The sequence below is a fragment of the Triturus cristatus genome, chromosome 3_2, assembly GCF_964204655.1.
Source record: "Triturus cristatus chromosome 3_2, aTriCri1.1, whole genome shotgun sequence".
NCBI classification, from domain to species: domain Eukaryota; kingdom Metazoa; phylum Chordata; class Amphibia; order Caudata; family Salamandridae; genus Triturus; species Triturus cristatus.
The window spans coordinates 1,005,303,209-1,005,323,307 of NC_140584.1; the positions used below are offsets into that span (position 1 = coordinate 1,005,303,209).

General features: G+C 45.5%; 1 protein-coding gene across 3 annotated transcripts in view; it reads left to right on the forward strand.

The window, feature by feature from the left end:
* LOC146858995 (complement factor B-like) overlaps positions 1-20,099 on the forward strand; it is an 824,021-nt gene that overhangs the window by 324,881 nt on the left and 479,041 nt on the right. For all 3 annotated transcript variants that reach the window (XM_085649642.1, XM_085649643.1, XM_085649644.1), the window contains 2 exons: positions 5,387-5,519; positions 19,725-19,841. In XM_085649642.1, the coding sequence (XP_085505768.1) occupies positions 5,387-5,519; positions 19,725-19,841 (250 nt within the window). The remainder of the gene's footprint in view (positions 1-5,386; positions 5,520-19,724; positions 19,842-20,099) is intronic.

Sequence of the window (20,099 nt, forward strand, 5' to 3'; positions counted from 1 at the left end):
GCCTATACTCCTGTGGCATAAGATTTGGGTTACTCCGGAGACCCAACTAAACAGAGACTTGATCACCGACTGTCTCAACCTCGACGGATTAACCAATATCAAATGGCTCACATACGTAAAAAACATGATGATTGACCTTGGCCACCCCGAGTTTTTCACGAGGCCTTCTACCATGGAAATGGTTTCCAGGAAGACCCTAAGAGAGTTGGCCCTAAACCATCTAACATCTAACAGATGGAACCTGGAAAAAACAAAAAACACAGTCATCAATTACCAAAAAATAACCATGCAAGAAGGCCTCCAAAATTATTTATTAACTCAGCCTACTTGCTATGCTCGAATGCTTCTGACTCGCCTCAGATTTGGAAACTTTTACCGTATGATTGCTTTCCCTCTCTGCAACTCTTGGTCAAATGAACTCCCATTCTGCCCTTGTGATGATACCTCTGCCCAATCCAACATTCATTGTGTTCTTTTCTGTAAATTTTATCAGCTGCCCAGGGGGGCATTTCTGAAACCACTTTTAAAGTCCTGGGGAATTCGTACTTGTAGACTGGCCATGTTTAGGCTATTACAGCTGGATAATGAATGTACTATTACTGCAGTAATGAGTTTTGTAAAGCTGGCTGTTAAGTTTCGGAGTTCTATGGAATAATTTTAATATGCATTTTGCGCAACTTGATAAATTTTTTCATTAACAGGGGATTGTACTGATTGACTCTGATCATGTAAAAACAAATTATTCTTAAACTTTTTTATCTGTATATATATGCATGTATTTTTTCTTAATGTATGCTTTTCGATGTACGCTTTTATGATTTTAAATTTGAAAATCGAATAAAGCTTTCTTGATTGATTGATTGATTGAGTATGAAGCTGATACTTGTGATCTAATGAGTGGATCTGCCTGCACAAATCTTTTAAAACATCGAGTGTTCGAATGTACTTGGCATTTGGTTATGTCTGTTTATATGGTGTTGAGGCAGACAAGAAATGCAAGCACCTATGGATGGACGCCTGGAATAGGATGGCAGTGCCTACCCATGTTAACTCAATCTAATGCCCTTTTGCAGAGACCTTGGTAGGAGACTGGCTTCTTGATCATTTTTTTTAATTACATTCTAGTGCTTGTCATGTGACAGGCAGAGAAAACTAGTTTAACTAGTCCTCAGTTTGCAATTGGTGAAGCAGCCTTCTCTGTCCATACTAGGGGCATAGTTACCATTGGTTCAGCAAGTACAGTGGTACTGAGACCCAAAACCCTCAGGGGACCATTGAACCCTGATAATTGCTATATCTTACATCCTGAGCAGCAGCCAAAGGGGCCATTTTCCTTGCTTATGCCACGGCCCATGGGGTCGTTGGTACGCTGTGCTAGTGATTCGTACGTCTGCTTGAAAGTTGTCTCCTGACTGGATGTTCCTTGCACATTAATTTTTCTTCAGTGAACCTCTAGTGCCTTTTCATAGCCTTAGGACTCACTGTAATTAATCCTTGTTTAATAGGTGCTCTGAAAGCGAGAACAACTGGTTGCTGGAATATGGCACTATACAAGAAACCTTAATTAAATATATTGTATTTTGTCTTTTGACAATGTGGTAAAGTGGACGAGTCTTTGGTTACCTGTAGGCTGTCTTCAGGATCAGTTAGTGACGTACTGAGACAGGTCTCTGTGTGCCATGATTTCAAGGTAGCTTACTCTCTTCCTGCTAAGGTCACTTCCCAAATAGATCATGAACTATTCTCCAGGCTCTACTGTTCTCAGTGGACTGAGAAAACAGACCTTGTATGCCAAGTCACATGATCTACCCTATAGTTTTATAACACTCTTCAAATAAACCTTCCATATGTGGCTAGTCCTCATAATGTGTCATACATGTAGTGGGAAGGGTAATTACTATCAATCAGTCAGGGTTTGTAAAGCTCAGCTGCTTCACACATAAGGGTCTCGAGGCGGTGTGGGATTGATGCTGCTGGATCATGCTGCTTGTTGGTTGAACAGCGAGGTCTTGTGGTCCTTCCTGAACTGCTGGAGCGATGGTGAGGCTCTAAGGTGCAGGGGGAGGGTTTTCAGGTCTTCACTGCCATGTGGGAGAAGTAGCGGCCTCAACTGTTTTATCAGCGGCTGCATTGGGTGGCTGCTAGGGAGATGGTTCTGGAACATATTTTCCTGGTAGGTTGGTGGAAATTAACTCGTTCATTAAGGTATGCTGGTCCTTCATTGTGTAGTCCAGGGAAGACATGGCTTGGCAGTTTGGGCTGGACTGTTCCCATGAGGCACAGGGTCAAGGCTGATTTGCATATGGCCATGTCTGAACTGGGGTGGTGTGGTGAGCAAAAAAACGATGGATTTAGGCCCAGATCTCTGTACTGGGGTGAATGTATGACATTGTTCTGCATTCTGTCCATCAACTGTTGTTTTTGCAAGAAAATAAAAATGACACATCAAAATCTTTCAGCAGCCGCCACTGCTGATTGTCTTCTTTTTTTCCCTACCCACTGCTAGCCTCGCCGGCTGCATTGCAAGCAAAATGAAGAGAATTAGAGTACACAAATCTGGTTATTCGAAACGAAAGAGAAAGGTGGCTCAGCAGGCTTTCGTAGTGTCACAGGAAGGAGCAATCCTGAACTTTATCACCCAAGGGAAACCTAAAGATGGAGAATCCTCTGGCCAGAGTACTGCTGATGCACTCGGTAAAACAGGCGCTGACGACCATAAAGAACAACAAAACAATGATGATATCCATGAGCAGAATGATACTCATGAGCAGACCAATGAAAATGAACAAGGTGACTCTGAAATTGATACAAACATGCAGCAATTACAAACTCAGGATGAGGATTATTACAAAAGACCCTCAGACAGAGAAACTGAAACATCATTCATCGGTCCATCAACATCTGGCATTCTGAAGGAGGTTCAGAGTTACAGACGGATGATGCTGGTATTGAAAAGGAAGCCAAAGAGCAAGACCATGTTACAGACCCGTGTTCTGAATATGATTTATGTGATTGGAGGGATCCTGCTTTGTGGCCGAACTCTCTTACGGACGCGCAACGTGTTTTTCTTGTTGAAAGGGGTCCCTCCAGAGACCCAGATTCTAAAACAAAGTATCCAAGTGATGAGCACTCAAAAAGTAAACGTCGTTTTTCTGTTACCATGTTACTGGTCATCTAACGCCTTTTCTGGACGTTTTATTAAAACACCTTCCTGAGCACCGCCCCGCCCGGACTCCCTCTTCCGGGGCCCCCTACCTGCGCTCCCTGCACAGGGCCACCATGAGCCTAGAGCCGCCCCTGGTCTGCAACAGTAATTAGGAATGCCCTGTGCCCTGCGGTGATACCGGAATAACTTAAGGCGCAATACAAAGAATTGATGCTCCCCGGAATCGGAACCCTCCCTTGCCACTGCTGTGTGTGGACGGACTGGGACAGATTTAGAGCTGTATATTCTGAAGCAAATCGCAACCGCACACTCACCCTGTGTGGACTGCGGTGGGCTGAGCTGGCTCCTCGAGGTGATGAGGCCAAAGATTGCAGGAATTGGAGGTGCCCCCAAGACGGGAGGGGCCTGACAGATGTGGAGCGGACCCGCAGCGGAGCATGACTAGGCCTGGGCTAAATTTCCGTTCCGCTCGCGGAAATTGCGATAATTTGACATTTTCGCGTTCCGCGGAGAGCGCGAAAATGTCAAAATTTCCGCATTCCGCAGCTTAGCGATAATTTGTTTCTTGCTCACGCTGTAAAATAATACATTCTCGCGCGCGCGATCGCCTTACCTGAATCCCCGCGTTCGCCGACAAGTTTTCCCGATCCGGTCGCGTTCTCCACGAGATGTTGGATTGTTGGTAGCCATTTGCGCTGTCTCGCGACAGTTCGCGCCCGCAGTAACGTCATGCGTCGCGCGATCACGTATTTCTTCTCGTGATAATGCACCGCGAGAAGAGTGAAAACAAGATGGCCGCGCCCGCGAGCAACCGCATGGGTAAGTCGGCGAGCCGCGACCACGCAGAAAATACCGCGAACAGGCGGGAAAAAAACTTCCGCATCTTCGCGATATTTCCGCGTGTTTGCGGAGATTTTTAACATTTTCGCGATAATTTGCGAAAGTCGCTTTCGCATATTCCACCCACCCCTAAGCATGACCTAGCGAGCCCGGTGGAGTAGGCGCTTGGGTGCAGGCGTCGGACGCTGCATCAGCATAATGAGCAACCCTCGGAGAAGATAGGAAGAGGCGGGACTACAGGGAAAATACGTCCTGCCTGCCCCTCGTGGTTGATCTGCTTCAGAAAGGTCGGGAACAGCAGCCTGCAGCCGAGGCAGATTGCAGAAGTGCTTGCAAGCATGGATTGGAGCAGAAACTGGAGGAGTATCCTGGACCAGCATGTTTCCAAGATTAACCAGCAATAGAGTCTTTAGATCTACCGCTCTTTGAAAGTAGGCTGCCAGAGCCAAATGCACTGCTTACAAAAACACTGACACTGACCCTGAGCGATTCTGTGCAAGCTGGGAGGGTGGCATGTGAGACCATAGCCCCTGCCGGGATAACGGCAGTCGGGGGTTCTATTGGGTCATATGGAGCGGGCGGGAGCACTGAGACCCTGCCCAAGAATGATGCTGTAATACCCCTGGATCAGGATAAAATGCACTTGTTTTGTTCCTGAAGCTTGTTCTAGTCTTATTTTCCCTTTTCAACATGTATACAATAACTCATGCACCACTTACCATGCCTCTTTATTATCCTACCCTTAAGCTGTAATTTAATCTTGCAGCTACTATCTATCGCTCTCTTCGCTACCTTCCTCTTTAGGAGCACCTTCTACTATACCACTTAAATGCACTGTGAACTATGCTTACGGGTCTTGACTCACCTCTTGCATCCATTAACTATTGGCTCATCATGTTCTCCGATAAGCTCTGTTTCAACCACACACATCTATTTGTGTAATTATTGCTCTCTAGTTAATGACTCAACTCATCACTTCTTTACCTGCTTTCTGATCACACTACTCTCCCAGACCGGCCTAAAACCTGCCTTCTTATGTTCCACCTCTTGATTGCATTGCCTTCCTTCTTTTATATTGCCTTTAAGGTTCTACTCGATCAATTCACCTCTTTCTCATCTCCAATTCCAAGTCTTACCTTACTCCCGCGCTTCTTACCTGTCTCTGAATTGCCTAGCACGTTCTGCCTTGCCTTTAAATTGCTTATATTTCCAGTTATTGCCCTCCATGTCTTGCTATGTCATTGCAAATCTAGTCGCTCTTGCTATGGCCTCATAGGTCCTGTCTTTCTTGTGCACGTCCTACCTTTCCCTATTATGTCCTGTATGCTCAGCCTTGACATTATTACTTGTAACTGATCTTTTGTTGTCACTCTTTTGTAGGTTTCCATGTACAGAACCAACATGTCCTTTGGGGTAGTGCTTTTTGGAATTAGAACGTTGACTGTGGTGAAGATCGAAGATGGTTGGAGGAATGAGAAAGTCATTGAAGCCATCAATGGAATTGTCTATAAAGGTAAGGTTTGTGCTATTAATTTTTCTGACCATGATGGGTGTACTTGTTTTGTTCCTTGTGGTAATACCTCATTAGACAGAGGCAAGTTTGTTGTCTGATATTATCATGAGCATTGTGGACATCCCTGGACCTAAGCAAAATATTTTAAAGACTGTGGAACTGCCCTAATTGTACGCAGTATAAACTCCAGTCCTTTCACAACACTGCATTAGGTAGACCTCGGTAGAACTTTGAGTCATTGTCTGATTGTGGACTCCTGGTGGCTAATCATCCCAATCGTGTTGAATTGTAATGAAGAGTCGACAACACCAGTTGTAGTGAGCTCAAGGGTAACTTTATTGAACAACCACCAGGTAACACGGGACAGTGACCGGTAAACTCCATGGTCTTCTCTACTCTGAGCCCCCAGGCTTCCCTATGATGTAGTAACATTCTCTGGGGAATACATCACTTAAAGAACCAGATACAACACATCTTCCCTTCACAAAATAACAAAAGGAAGGAAAGGAGGAAACAGGGAAGGGTGGGAATATGCATAACGATATTGAAACAGTGTGAAAACAACAAAATGCAAGAACACATGTAATGAAAGCAACAAAGCTGGGTTCATCCTACCGCAACAACCAGTAAAATAAAAAAGGTTGCAGAGCAAGATGAAAACAATGCTTAATAACATTACATTGAGTAATCAATGAGATACAGAAAAAAATATTATCTCACAACAAAATCCTTGAGAAACAGCGGAGATCTCCACTTCCTCTTTTCCACAAGGGAATGCTCAGAATGAATTCCAACTTGAGTTGCATCATGAATCTGTACATCCTCTTTGTGATTCACCGAGTCATGAAGCAACCCATCATCTCTGGAAACACCATTGCATTTGGATAGATGAGACATACTCCACACATCACCACCATCTAACATGACAACATTCTTCATGACTTTAGCAATACATTTGGGGCCAAAATATTTTGATTGTCCTTTGGGGGACCAAACCGCTTTCTTCACGAATACCATATCACCCACGTTCCAAACATTCTCTTTTACACCATATTTGGCATCATATCTTTGTTTGTATTGATTTTGGTAACGTGATACTCTTGAATTAGTGTCAAAAGAAAATAAACCCTTCTTATCTTGTAACCATAATGTTGTGAGTTCGGATCCAGCTGGTCTACCTCTAAGTTTCTTGAAGGGGGACACACCAGAAATGCTGTTAGGCGTTATTTCTGTGAGCCCACAGTTTTTCTCTTAAAATGGATTTCAAGGACACATTTGATTCTACATCAGACTGAGTACTAGCTCTAACAAGTCTGTTCATGCTCTCAACAAGCCCATTTGCCTGTGGGGCATAAAGGGCAGTCCAGTGATGAGTGATGGATAATTCTTTAAAAAACTCTTCCATCTCTAAAGAAGTAAATTGCACACCGTTATCAGTGACAATGACATCAGGAATACCTTCACAATCAAAAACATCTCTAAGAAATTCAATAATGTTTTTAGTAATCACAGAAATCATACAACAGGCAGACACCCACTTGGACGTATAATCAACAAGAACAACAACAAATCTTTCATTAGGCGCTAAAATATCAAAAGGACCCACAATGTCCATGGCTAACTTGGTCCAAGGCTGTTTGGTTAATTCAATCTGAGAAAGAGGAGCAGTGTTGATTTTCTTAGATTTATCATTAGTGGCACAAGTAATGCAATCTCTAACGACATCTTCCACTTGATGGTCAAGTTCAGGCCACCAATAAGACTCTCTAATTCTGGACTTGGTTAAACTGCGTCCCAAATGACCTTCATGTGCAAGATTGATTATTTTCTGATATAAATAGGCAGGACGGACTAACCTTACACCTCTGTAAAGGTTCTCTGCAATTATGCATAATTCATCTCAAACACACCAAAAACCTTAGGCACACTGAGGGACATTGAAAAGAGCAGGCCAACCATGAACCACAAAACCATCACCACCCTTCTGGAGTCATCACCAGCAGCACCCAAATCTCACTCAGATATGTTGAGAGCTGGTTCTTTGACCCAAGACACAGAATTTTCAATTGTGTCATGATTCACATCATCTAAAGGCATCCTAGAAAGAAAATCCGGGACATTTCTCAAGCCAGGTAAATATTCTACACAGAAATTGTATTCCCATAAACTTTCAATCCACCTCTCAATCCTAGGTGTAGTGTTTTCTGTCTTCCTGCAAGCAAACATGTGAACCAAGGGTTTATGATCCATCCTAACAAGAAAGGGTAAATCCCAAAGGTAGTATCTAAAGTGATTAATGACCCACATGCATGCCAACGCTTCACGTTCAATGACAGAATAGCGTTCTTCAGCTCCCTTGAGTGAGTGTGAAGCGAAACCAATTACTCTCTCGTTACTGTCAACTATTTGGTAGAGTACAGCACCTAAACCACGTAAGCTTGATTCAGTGGTTAAAATGGTTTTCTTACTGACATCAAAATGTCCTAATGTTGGCATGCAGGACATTTCTTCATTAACTAGTCTAAATGCTTCTGCACACTCTTCAGACCAGACAAAATCGGCGCTTCTTTTCAACAATAACCTCAAAGGTTGTACAACACTTGCAAAGTTTTTGACAAATTTTGAATAGTATTCAGAGAGACCAAGAAGCAATTTAACTTGGTCTTTGTTCAAGGGTGTAGGAGCTAACAAAATTGCCTCAGCTAAATTAATTTTAGGATTGATGCCTTTACTGGAGATGGTATGACCAAGATAATAGACAGAACTCACACTCAATATGCACTTTTCTTTCTTTACCGTCAACCCATGCTCTTGAAGTCTTGACAGAACTTTGTCTAATATCATGTCATGGTTAAGTTGATCTTTACCAAAGATGAGAATGTCATCCTGAAAGAACAACACTGAATCAATGCCCGCTAGGACCTCCTTCATCACTCTCTGGAAACAGGCAGCCGCTGAAGCTAAGCCAAAAGGTACTCTGATAAATCTGAAAGCTCCCAGAGGAGTGACAAAGGAGGTCAAAGCCCTCGATTCCTCATGTAACACCACTTGGTGATAGGCTGACGTTAAGTCCATTACACTAAAGACACAAGCATCATTAAGTTTGGCTAGAGCTTCATTAATATTAGGTAATGGTTGTCTGTCCACCCATATACAATTGCTAAGACTTCTTAAGTCAACACACATCCTAATTTTCTTTCCATTGCCCTTAGGCACCAAAACTATTGGAGCCAACCATTCAGAGGACTCTATTTCCTCCATGACCCCAGATACAAGTCATTTATCAAGTTCCTCTTGTAGTTTCTCTAGCATAAGGTTGGGTACCTTTCTCACCTTATGGACTACTGGTTGTGCTTTTGACTTTAAAACTATTTTATGTTTAAAGCCACTCAACAAACCTAATTTGTCACTGAAAACCGAAGGATATTTTTTACAAATATCCAATCCTTCACTTTGTTGTTGGATTAGCATAAATTTTTCAGGAGCATTAGGATTTAGGATAATTCCAAGAGCTCTTTGATGGCGCCAGCCCAAATGTTTGTCACCTCTCTTAGCCACAGAAACTATTCCCACAGTTATTCTATCTTTGAAAGTAATGGACTGAGTTGAGTATCCAATGAGATCAATGCTCTGTCCACCATAGCCCACAGGATTAATGTCTGGAGGCAGAAGAGTGATGTTGTCCTTACCAAAAGTGTAGTCCCAGATTTTGTCACTGATTAAGGTGTACGGAGGACCTGAATCAGCCAGAACCGAGACAGATTTGGCACCAGTGAGATTATCACGCTTAGGCAAAATCACAATATCCGAGTCTATTCCCTTCACATCTTGAATAGCCAGTTTGGGAGATTCCGAAATATGATGGATAATTTGTTGAGGATAAACTGTCTCATCGTCAATAACATTTACCTTGGTATTTCTGCACATTCTAGCATAATGGCCCCTTTTACCACATTTCCTACAAATAACACTTCTAGCAAAACAGTTGGGATAATTGGAATCATGGGTCTTGCTTCCGCATTTGGGACATTTTAATTTTAAATCCTTAGAGGGAAAGGCGTTCCATTTAGTTTTCTCATTTTTTCCTGAAAAGTCTTGCTTGCCAGTCTTTAGAATTGCAGCTACTTGAGAATTAGGAAAACAACCATCACTGGGAAGCACTTCAACTACAAACTCATTAGGTGTGATGGCATTGCGCAGTTCTTTCACCAAGGGCAAAGTATTTTCAATACTTTCTACAATGCTAATTGCTTCTTCAAGGTTCCGATTTTTCGAATGTAGTTTTTCTTGAATCTTGGTGTCATTAGTGCAGCTAACTAGTTGGTCAAGTAATAATGAGTCAGTCAACTGTTCAAATTCGCACGTGTGCCAACGATTTGAGTGCTGCTACATAGTTCCCAACTCTTTCACCTTTTGCTTGGACTCGCATAAAGAATTTGTGTCTTTCCATGGCAATATTAATCCTGGCTCCAAATGTGTTTGAAATAACAAGACTGACATTTCGTAAACATCACCAGGTTCTCCAGCTCTTATACCTATGAGTATGGGATCTAAACTGTCTACCTTCAATTCCCAGGTTATGTAATAACACAGCTTGTTTCCTTGCAGCTGAAAATTTCTCTCCCCCTATAGCAATTAAGTAAGAGTCAAAAAGGGGTTTGAATTTTTCCCAGGCAAGGGTTGGTTCTCCACGTTCAGATGAAAATTGTGGTGGCTGACTCATGTCACTGGACGCCATTCTAAAACCAAGTCAAAATGAACAAGCTAACAAAATAAGCTAATACAATAGGTTAACATAATAACTTAAAAATTTATAATCTAACACAATAAATTAAAATAATTAATTAAATCAAATGTGGCCATACCATTGTATTATGACACTGAAGTATAGTAGACCTCAAACAATGCTGCAGAATTGCGAAAATGCTTTTCTCTTTTTATTTTTTAAGTCACAAAATGAGACGAGGCGTATTGAAATAATGAATGAATCAAATGTGAGGAAAAATAAAAATAAAGGCCACTTCAAAACTCATCTACAGCGTAAATACTCGACCTCTTGATAGAAAATGGACCCATTGCTGTTAACACATTACCACAGTCACCATTAACGTGTGTGCCGGTGAACGCTCTAGTTCAATTATAGGAAGTCCTTGCGTTGCACGTCACACAGCAACGTGAGCCAGTGTGTCTCCAAGTTCATCACAAAGTAACGCCCGCTCGAGAAAGAATATGCCGGATAGCCGTTTCCGCTCACGGTGAGTCTCCGTTATTTTCTTTTGAATAGGGACTCCGCACGCACACGAGTTAGTGCACAAATCCGCCCATACAAGCACAAAAGGTCTACGTTTTCCCAAATATACCATCAGAGCGATGGTCGTCCCGCGCTACACTGCCACAAACAGACTGACCTTCTATGGGGTTTGAACTTCAACCGCTGGGCTGGAAACGAAAATATAAACGTAGGCTGATCACGCTGGGTTCTTCTGTGTATGCCCACTCCTTGTCGCCAATAATGAAGAGTCGATACCACCAGTCGTAGTGAGCTCAAGGATAACTTTATTGAGCAACCAAAAGGTAACATGGGACAGCGACCGGTAAACTCCACGGTCTTCTCTACTCTGAGCTCCCAGTGTTCTCTATGATGTAGTAACATTCTATGGGGAATACATCACTTAAAGAACCTGATACAACACATTGCTCTTGTATTGCCCATCAATTACATACCTAAGGCTCCAATCCTGCTATTTATTGGGCAGTCAGGGATGCTTCACCACATTTAAAGTGCAACCTTTAGGCTTCTTAATACATTCTGCTATTCAACTCTACATTTCCCATAAGGTTGAGCAAATCATTTTGTTTTGCCTCTCTCCACCCTGTTCCCAAGTCCTTTTGTTAATCTTATAACGTAACGCTGGACCATACGAAATGGTCCAGCAAATACAGAGCATGTATCCTTCTCTTCCTTGCCTGAGGTCATACAGTTTGTGACTCCAATATTACCTTCCCCCTTAACTGCAGATAAAACAAAGAAACACCAATAGGAAACAAAACTTAAAGCAAAAAAAACAAATTTTCCTCCCTTGTTCGTTAGTCCCTGAAGACACTGTCTCCCCCAACACAAAGTCCTGGTACTGTTGAAAGGATGTGGGGCCAGTGCTTAGTTTGTACCTCTGTGTGTTCTCTTGCTGGCTCTGAGACTCAGTTGTGGGAAAATAGCTACGTTTCTGACATTGGCCATTCACTTCATGCACCAGGTTTGCCTTTGCTGACTCTGGCCCCTCATTCCCCGCAGAGCGAGCTGCTTCCGTCAGTATGTTTGACCCTCCCCTGTAATCTTCCTCCTGGTCTTCATCTACCATTCCAAATTGATATTTACCCACTGGGTCGTGGAATCCTTTAAAGAATTAGATGTTCCTGATAATGGTCTTAGTTCCTTTGTGTGCTGGCACCATTTTGCAGCGAACTCTGATGATCATCCATGGGCCAGGTTCAAAAGAAGGTCCAACATTTCTTCCAGGGTACCTGTCTTTAACCAACATCTGGTCACCCACTTTGAGATTCCGATGCAGGGCCCACCTTTGTCTGCTGACTCGAGAGCTTCGGTTCCTTCAGTGTTGAAACAACTCAGTTGTTGCGGAAGCTGCTGTGGACCATTTGGGGTGATGCAGGATGGTGTCCACAACCCTTAAATGTAAACACAGTATTCTTAGGGCCACTCCTGTGGTCATAGGTGGAGTCAGTCAGTCCCTTAGAAATGTGTAGATGGCTGCTTGATGTTCTACTCCTTGAGCTATGCAGATAATTTTTGACACTGTCCGAATGAAGCAATCAGCTTCTCTGTTGTCCTAAGGTCTCCAGAGTGTGATCTTGCGAAGTTTAGTTTGAGTTTGAGTTTGAAAGTATTTTTAGAGCGCACGTATACCAGCGGTTTCTTGGCGCTATGGCTGACGGGGACTGAGGTTAGAGGCAGGGAGGGAAGGGGGAGCGTTTATTCAAAGGACTTTGTAAATAAGTGGGTTTTAAGGCATTTCCGGAACTGTGAATAGAGGGTGATGGAGCGAAGTTCAAGGGGAAGGGAATTCCAGAGAGTGGGGGCAAGAATAGCAAATTTGGATCCTCCCCACTTCTTTCTCCGGAAGCGTGGGATGGTGAGGAGGGACTGGGAGGAGGAACGTAGAGCCCTGGTGGGGATATATGAGACAATCTCAGAGGAGATGAAGGCTGGCGCCAAACCCGATCGGGCCAGAAAAGTGATGGATGCGAGCTTGAATTGAATTCTTGCTCGCACGGGGAGCCAATGTAGTGAATTCAGAAGTGGGGTGGAATGATGAAATTTAGGGAGATTGAAAACCAGGCGAGCCGCCTGGTTTTGTATCTGTTGTAGGCGACGCAAACTGTATGCAGGGATGCCGGCATACAGGGCGTTCCCATAGTCCAGGCGGGACACCACCATGGCCAAGATAATGAGTTTGAGGGCAGAGAAAGTGAAGAAACGGGACACCCTGCGTATAGTGCGCAGTGAGAGAAAGGAGGAAGATACCACAGAGCTAACCTGGGAGTGAAGGGTGAGTTGAGAGTTAAGTTTTATACCTAAAGTTTTAACTGAGGAAGAAGGAGCAGGAGAAGGACCAAGGGAGGGGGGCCAGAAAAGAGGGGACCAGGGGCTGGATGAACCGCCCGTCAACACCAACTCGGTTTTATCAGGGTTGAGTTTAAGGTGGTTGTGGTTCATCCAGTCCCTGATATGGAGCATGACAGTTTGGAAGTTAAGAACAGCAGAGGGAGAAGAAAGATTAAAGACCAGCTGGAGGTCATCCGCATAATTGAATACGGTGACCTCCATCTGTTGAAGAGAAAAAATCAAAGGGGCAATATACAAATTAAACAAAAGGGGAGAGAGAGAGGAACCTTGGGAGACCCCGCACTGAACTTTCCGGATGTCCGCTGTGAAATCACCCAGGCGGACAGCCTGGGTGCGGTTGCTCAGGAAGGAGGATAACCAGACCAGGGCAGTCCCCCCGATCCCCGCCGCCCCGATACGGGAGAGTAAGATGTTATAATCCACTGTATCAAAGGCGGCTGAGAGATCGAGGAGCACAAGGGCCTGGTGCTGATTAGTATCCATACCCTCCCTGAGGGTGTCTAGAACCGACATAACAACGGACTCCGTAGAGTGTGCGGGGCGGAAGCCAGCTTGGCGGGGGGCAAGGGCTCCGTGCTTCTCCACAAAGGAACTCAGGGCGCAGGTGACGTGGCGCTCGAGCACTTTAGCCAGAAATGGCAAAAGGGAGATGGGGCGGAAATTGGCTGGGACAGAAGGATCTGCCCCCGGTTTTTTCAGAATGGGCACAATTACCGCGGATTTCAGGGAGCTAGGGACTATGCCTTGAGAAAGGGAGCTGTTTAGGAGGTGAAGGGGAGGGTCTGGGCAAGAAACAAAGATGTGACGGAGGATGTGGGCAGGACAGGGATCGTGCGGGGAGCCAGATTTGATCAAAGGCACCAAAGAGGTCAGACTTTCCTGAGTGATAGGAGGAAAGGTGGTCAGTGCGCCTTTGGGGGGAGGACATCGAGGATCATCAAAAGATGGGGAAGGAGGAGGGATGTTGGACTTGATGGTTGCAATTTTTTGAATGAAATAATCATTGAGAGAGAGGCAGAGCTCTTCAGACGGGACTGGTTTTAAAGTAGTTCTGTCCGAGAACGCCAGGTTATGAACGATGGTAAATATCTCCTTGGACTGGTTCTCTGCTGCTAAAATCTTGGAGGAGAAATAAGATGTTTTAGCCTCCAAGATACCTTTTTTGTACTGGCTCAGGATGTTGGTGTATTCCAGTTTCAGAGTGGGGCAATAGTTTCTCCTCCAAGCCCGCTCCGCGCGGCGGACTGTTAGTTTGGTGGTTTTAAGCTCTTTATTAAACCACCGATTAGCGTCTTTGTCGCGTTTGGAAGAGATGCGCTTGAGCGGGGCAACGGAGTCGCGGCTATGGGAGAGCCACTGATCTATGGCATCAACCTGGGAGGCAGTGGTAAGGCCCTGCAGAGAGGGGAGAGAGCGGGTAAGGAGAGAAGAGAGATTCTCAAGATTGACACGGCCCCATGATCGGACCCAGATGTTTTTGGGCCGGGGGGGCTTAGCTGGAGGGAGAATAGGAAGGAGAAAGGAGATCAGGTGGTGGTCAGACCAAGAACAGGGGGAAATAGAAAGTGATTCCACAGGGCAGTTCAGGGACCAGATCTGGTCAAGCCGATGACCTTTAATGTGGGTGGGGGAGTGAACATGAGATATAAAGTTGAGGGAGTGAAGGGTTTCGGAAAATTCCTTTGATGACGGACATTCGGCGGGATCAAAGGGCCAGAAATTAAAATCGCCAAGGAGCAAGATGGAGGAATTATTGACTGTAATGGTGGCCAAGACCTCCAAAAAGTCAGGGAGAAACTGTAGGGGGGACTGGGGGGGACGGTAGGTGAGGAAGCAGGTTAGAGGGGGAGAGGTGGAAACTGTGCGAATCACTAGAAATTCGGTGGTGGCAATAATGGGTAAGGATAGAACTTGAAAAGGGAGATCGGTATGTGCGATGACCGCCACGCCGCCCCCGGCTCTGCCTGAAGAACGATCCGCCCTAAGGGCATAATAGGAGGCCGGTAAGGTGGATAGAAGGGCAGGGAGGGAGTCATCGCAGAACCAGGTCTCGGTTAAGAAAAGGAGATCAGGAGCATGAAGGTCCAACAGGACCGACAGTTCGTGCGCGTGGGCAATAGCAGACCGAGTATTAAGATAAAAGGCAGTGAGGTTTTTAGGGGTTGGCAAAGGAACTGACTCACAAATCGTGGGAGAAGTATCGACTGTGGGACGAGGGCGAAACAGGGGGGTGGGGGGTGTTATGCCAAGAGCAGAGATGCGGAGAATTGTTGTGGCCGAGATGGGCCAGGGGCCCTGGTAGCTACGAAGTAGGTCCGGGGTGTAGGTAATGAGTGGGGCAGGGTGAGGCGCCCCTAGTCCCGGCCAGTCGCGGACGGGCGCAGACGGGCTTAACTTAGGCGCAACTTCGGCGCGCATTCGTCGCGCCCGCTGCGCTCGCCCGCTGCGCGTTCTGAGAATGCACATTTAAGTAGTGGGCCTTTAGGGCGGGGAGGGGGCGTGGCCACAGAGTGGGCGTGGCTAGCGGCGATGAAGGCAGGTAGAGGGTGTCACGTGACAGCGCTAGGTCCGCTGCACGTCGCCCTAAAGTGCCGAGTGCGAAAGTTTGTTTTTAAAATACACAAGTTAAAATACAGATAATCACAACAGCGGTGTCAACTCCCGGCTTTTCGCCTCAGGAGACCGGAGCCAAAAGAGCGCTCGTGATTCAGCGCTTAAGTAGGGCGGGGAGGGGGCGTGGCCACAGAGTGGGCGTGGCTAGCGGCGATGAAGGCAGGTAGAGGGTGTCGCGTGACAGCGCTAGGTCCGCTGCACGTCGCCCTAAAGTGCCTGAGTGCGAAAGTTTGTTTTTAAAATACACAAGTTAAAATACAGATAATCACAACAGCGGTGTCAACTCCCGGCTTTTCGCCTCAGGAGACCGGAGCCAAAAGAGCGCTCGTGATTCAGCGCTTAAGTAGGGCGGGGAGGGGGCGTGGCCACAGAGTGGGCGTGGCTAGCGGCGATGAAGGCAGGTAGAGGGTGTCGCGTGACAGCGCTAGGTCCGCTGCACGTCGCCCTAAAGTGCCTGAGTGCGAAAGTTTGTTTTTAAAATACACAAGTTAAAATACAGATAATCACAACAGCGGTGTCAACTCCCGGCTTTTCGCCTCAGGAGACCGGAGCCAAAAGAGCGCTCGAGATTCAGCGCTTAAGTAGGGCGGGGAGGGGGCGTGGCCACAGAGTGGGCGTGGCTAGCGGCGATGAAGGCAGGTAGAGGGTGTCACGTGACAGCGCTAGGTCCGCTGCACGTCGCCCTAAAGTGCCTGAGTGCGAAAGTTTGTTTTTAAAATACACAAGTTAAAATACAGATAATCACAACAGCGGTGTCAACTCCCGGCTTTTCGCCTCAGGAGACCGGAGCCAAAAGAGCGCTCGAGATTCAGCGCTTAAGTAGGGCGGGGAGGGGGCGTGGCCACAGAGTGGGCGTGGCTAGCGGCGATGAAGGCAGGTAGAGGGTGTCACGTGACAGCGCTAGGTCCGCTGCACGTCGCCCTAAAGTGCCTGAGTGCGAAAGTTTGTTTTTAAAATACACAAGTTAAAATACAGATAATCACAACAGCGGTGTCAACTCCCGGCTTTTCGCCTCAGGAGACCGGAGCCACAGGATTGGAGATATTCCGTAATCTCCTGCCCGTTGAAGGGGGGTCCATTGTTTATTAGGAGTTCATGAATGAGGCCATGGATCACCATGATTTTTTCCAGGTTCTGTACTATGTCTTTTGCCACTGTTGATGGCATGATCTTCACCTGGGGATATTTGGAATGATCGTCTATGAAAACTAACGTGTTTTCCGTAACATAGGCTTTCAAAAGCAGTGCTTACTTAGTCTTATTAGTGTTAATAACTGCTTGTTCCACCAGCTTGTCCAGTCTGGGGAACCATACTTTGCTCCTGATTCAACTCTTTTCCCTGACCATTTCTTAGTGGGACCTGTGGGCTAAATGTGGGCTAAACATCTGCGAAAGTGGGGGTCCTCACATGAGGCAAACCTCAGTGATGGCTGCCAATTTGTGGTGCACATGATAAAGGGATGTCAGCACTTTTGGGTCTTCATCCATCCTGTAAACTTTGTTGAGTGGAAGAGGTTTCCAGACTCCTGACCACATTGCGGCGGCTGCAGGTTGTAGGCAGGTTGTAGGCAGTCATTGGCTTGGGTGGCCTTGGTTATCTCGACAAGGGATATTGGTGTTGGCCTAGATCGCTCTATGATCATGGAAACATACTCTTCAGTGTTTAACGTGGTCTTTTCTTCATTCCTGGTAGCTGGTCACGCATATCTTTACAGGTAATCTACCAGGTTCTGCTTCTCCGGCTTGTATTCTACAGTGAATTGATATTGTTGCGGCTGTAATATCTACTTCTCTATGTGAAAAGGCGGTTTAGATTCTGACCTTCGGAACAGTGTGATGAGGGGCTTATGGTGTCTCTGCCCATATAGATATAGATGAAAATGCCTACACCCCCAGTGAATAGGGTTGCCTTCCTTTTCAGAATACCGCTGTTCAGTGGCTGTGAGGGCATATGCCACTGGGGTCCAACCCACACACTTTGCTTATGGGACAATACAGCCCCGGGTCCTGTTGAACTGGTGTCCACGAACAGCTCCAGGTCTTTCCTTGGATCAAAATATGCCAGTGTTGTGCTCTCGGACAGGGCCTTCCTTGTTTCTTGTAAGGTTTCTTCCTGCCCTGTTGCCCAGGTCTGCGAAGCATGATGCTCACCGCTACTCCGTGCCACTCCTCCTTGAGAGGCCCCAGGCACCGTCGGCACCAGCAGAACAGCGCGGAGCCAGGAATGCGCGCCACTCTTTGCAGGTGGACAGCGGGCTCCAGTCGCTTTGCTTGCCTCGTCACCATGTGATATGTTGGCAGGGGCCTGGACATTGCGCAATAGAATGTTTCATGAACTGTCAAATAGACACTGGTTTTTCTCTGTTTTCAGGGCTGGAATTATACCAATTCATGGGCTGATTTTTGAAGTTCATTTTGTAGTGGGAAAAGAGTAATGGCTGCAGGAGTGGTGCCCTAAACACACTAGTGGCATTTCGTGCTCTGTCCCAGGAGTCCTGTCCTTATTACTCTCACAGCAATAGGGTGGATTTATTTATTTATTTATATGAAGGACCTTTAAAAGGTAACGTGTATAAAGTCATTGTAGAAAAACTAGAAACCCGCCTTAACACAATGCTGTTGGTAAGCAAACAGCTCTAAGGACATGCTTATAACACTGTTCTCAATGTAGGAGGGGCAGTTCTAGGGATGTCTCCTGTAATACCAAACACGTTGATGACCTTTGAGGTTTCCTGTTTGAAAAGGTGGCTCAACAGTTTGAGCTTCTGCTGCGTCGAGCTGCAATAAGACAAGAAGTCCTAGAAGGTCTATTTTGCCTTTCATCCCACTTAGGTCAATAACGCACGTTCGGATGATAATGCTTTGTCAGAGGACTAGGAAATATTTGGTCTAATCCTGGGCATTTATTTGACAGTGTCATACATCCTTGGAGTGTTGGTGTTGGCTCACTGCATAGTATTCTGTGAAGGAGAAAACAGTAATACATATAGAACCATACAAAATGACAAACATATTTTAAACTTATTAACAGTTAAAATTAATTTAATTATCTCTTGTTCGTGAATTGATGTTTACAGACTCTAAGCAATGTTAAAGTCTGACTGAGAAATTTCCATATTTATGATATATGTCCATTCATTTTGAGTGTGTGCATTTTGGTGGGCGGGGAGGGATGACAAGCCCAGTACACTGCTGGCAGCGGCGCACAATGTATTCTGGGTTTTAGCGGTCATCAGGCAGTTTGGAGACCACAATATTACAAAAATGCTAATTTCTTTATGTCACTGTTTGGAGAGAAATGTATTGTTCAAGTCGTGATAGAATGTCACCCAAAGTGAGACACATAGGGCTATGAAACGTCACACATAAGCATACTGAAAGCATGAAAATGTCCAACAAACAAAAGGAAATCTTGGTAGCTATGCCATAATAATGCGAGCTTAAATTCTCGAACAAGCGCCAAAGCGGCCACTGTCTTAGATCTCCAGTCACCCCTAAATTACAACTAAAGAAAATGCCCAGAGACAAATTCTATGTAGCGCTAATATGGTAAAAGCGGTGCCTGTGATGTGCAAATTAAAAACATGCAAGTCAAGCAGAAATATTGGTACATAAACGCCATGTGGGAAAAGAAAACAATGGACCCGCACTACCCACGAGGGGCAACCAAAGGCCCTCAACCGAGAATGTTAAAATCGAAGAGGAGGATTGACTATAGGTTATAGGACTCCAGCTTGTATTTTATGTTAATTTGTTATTTTCAGTCCCAAATGTATATTTGCCTGCAAAATTGCGTACTGCACCTAGATGCTAGACCCCTGGTACTTGTTGCGCACTAAAATGATATGAATAAATAGATTTTGGGTTTTGAATCTAATGGGATTTGTGCGCCTGTAAAATGTCTGCAGCATATAACATTGCTTTTTTGTATTCTCTTCCCACTGCTGCAGATCTTTGGCTCGGGCGCAGCACCAACATGCATGGAGCACTGTATGAGGTGCTGCTGTCCGCCACCAGTGACCCCAGTGCAGCAGCTGCCAAGTACACTGTCATCATCATCACCTGCAGTGAGTGGGGCCTGTGGGGGGGGGGGGGAGCGGGGGCTCTGATGACTACTGCGCGGGAGCCTTCTTCTTATGTCTCATTCTCTGACCCGGCTTCTGTAAATGACAAGTCTCCATGTCCCATGACATCTCAACACTCTTGACAGAGTTAGATTGCTTGAGAAGAAGATTGCAGCTATATTGATATGACTCTTGACTGCTGTTCACAGGCTTTTTGAACTTAATTGCTGTTGTGCAAGTTACTTGCGTTTTGCTGCTCTG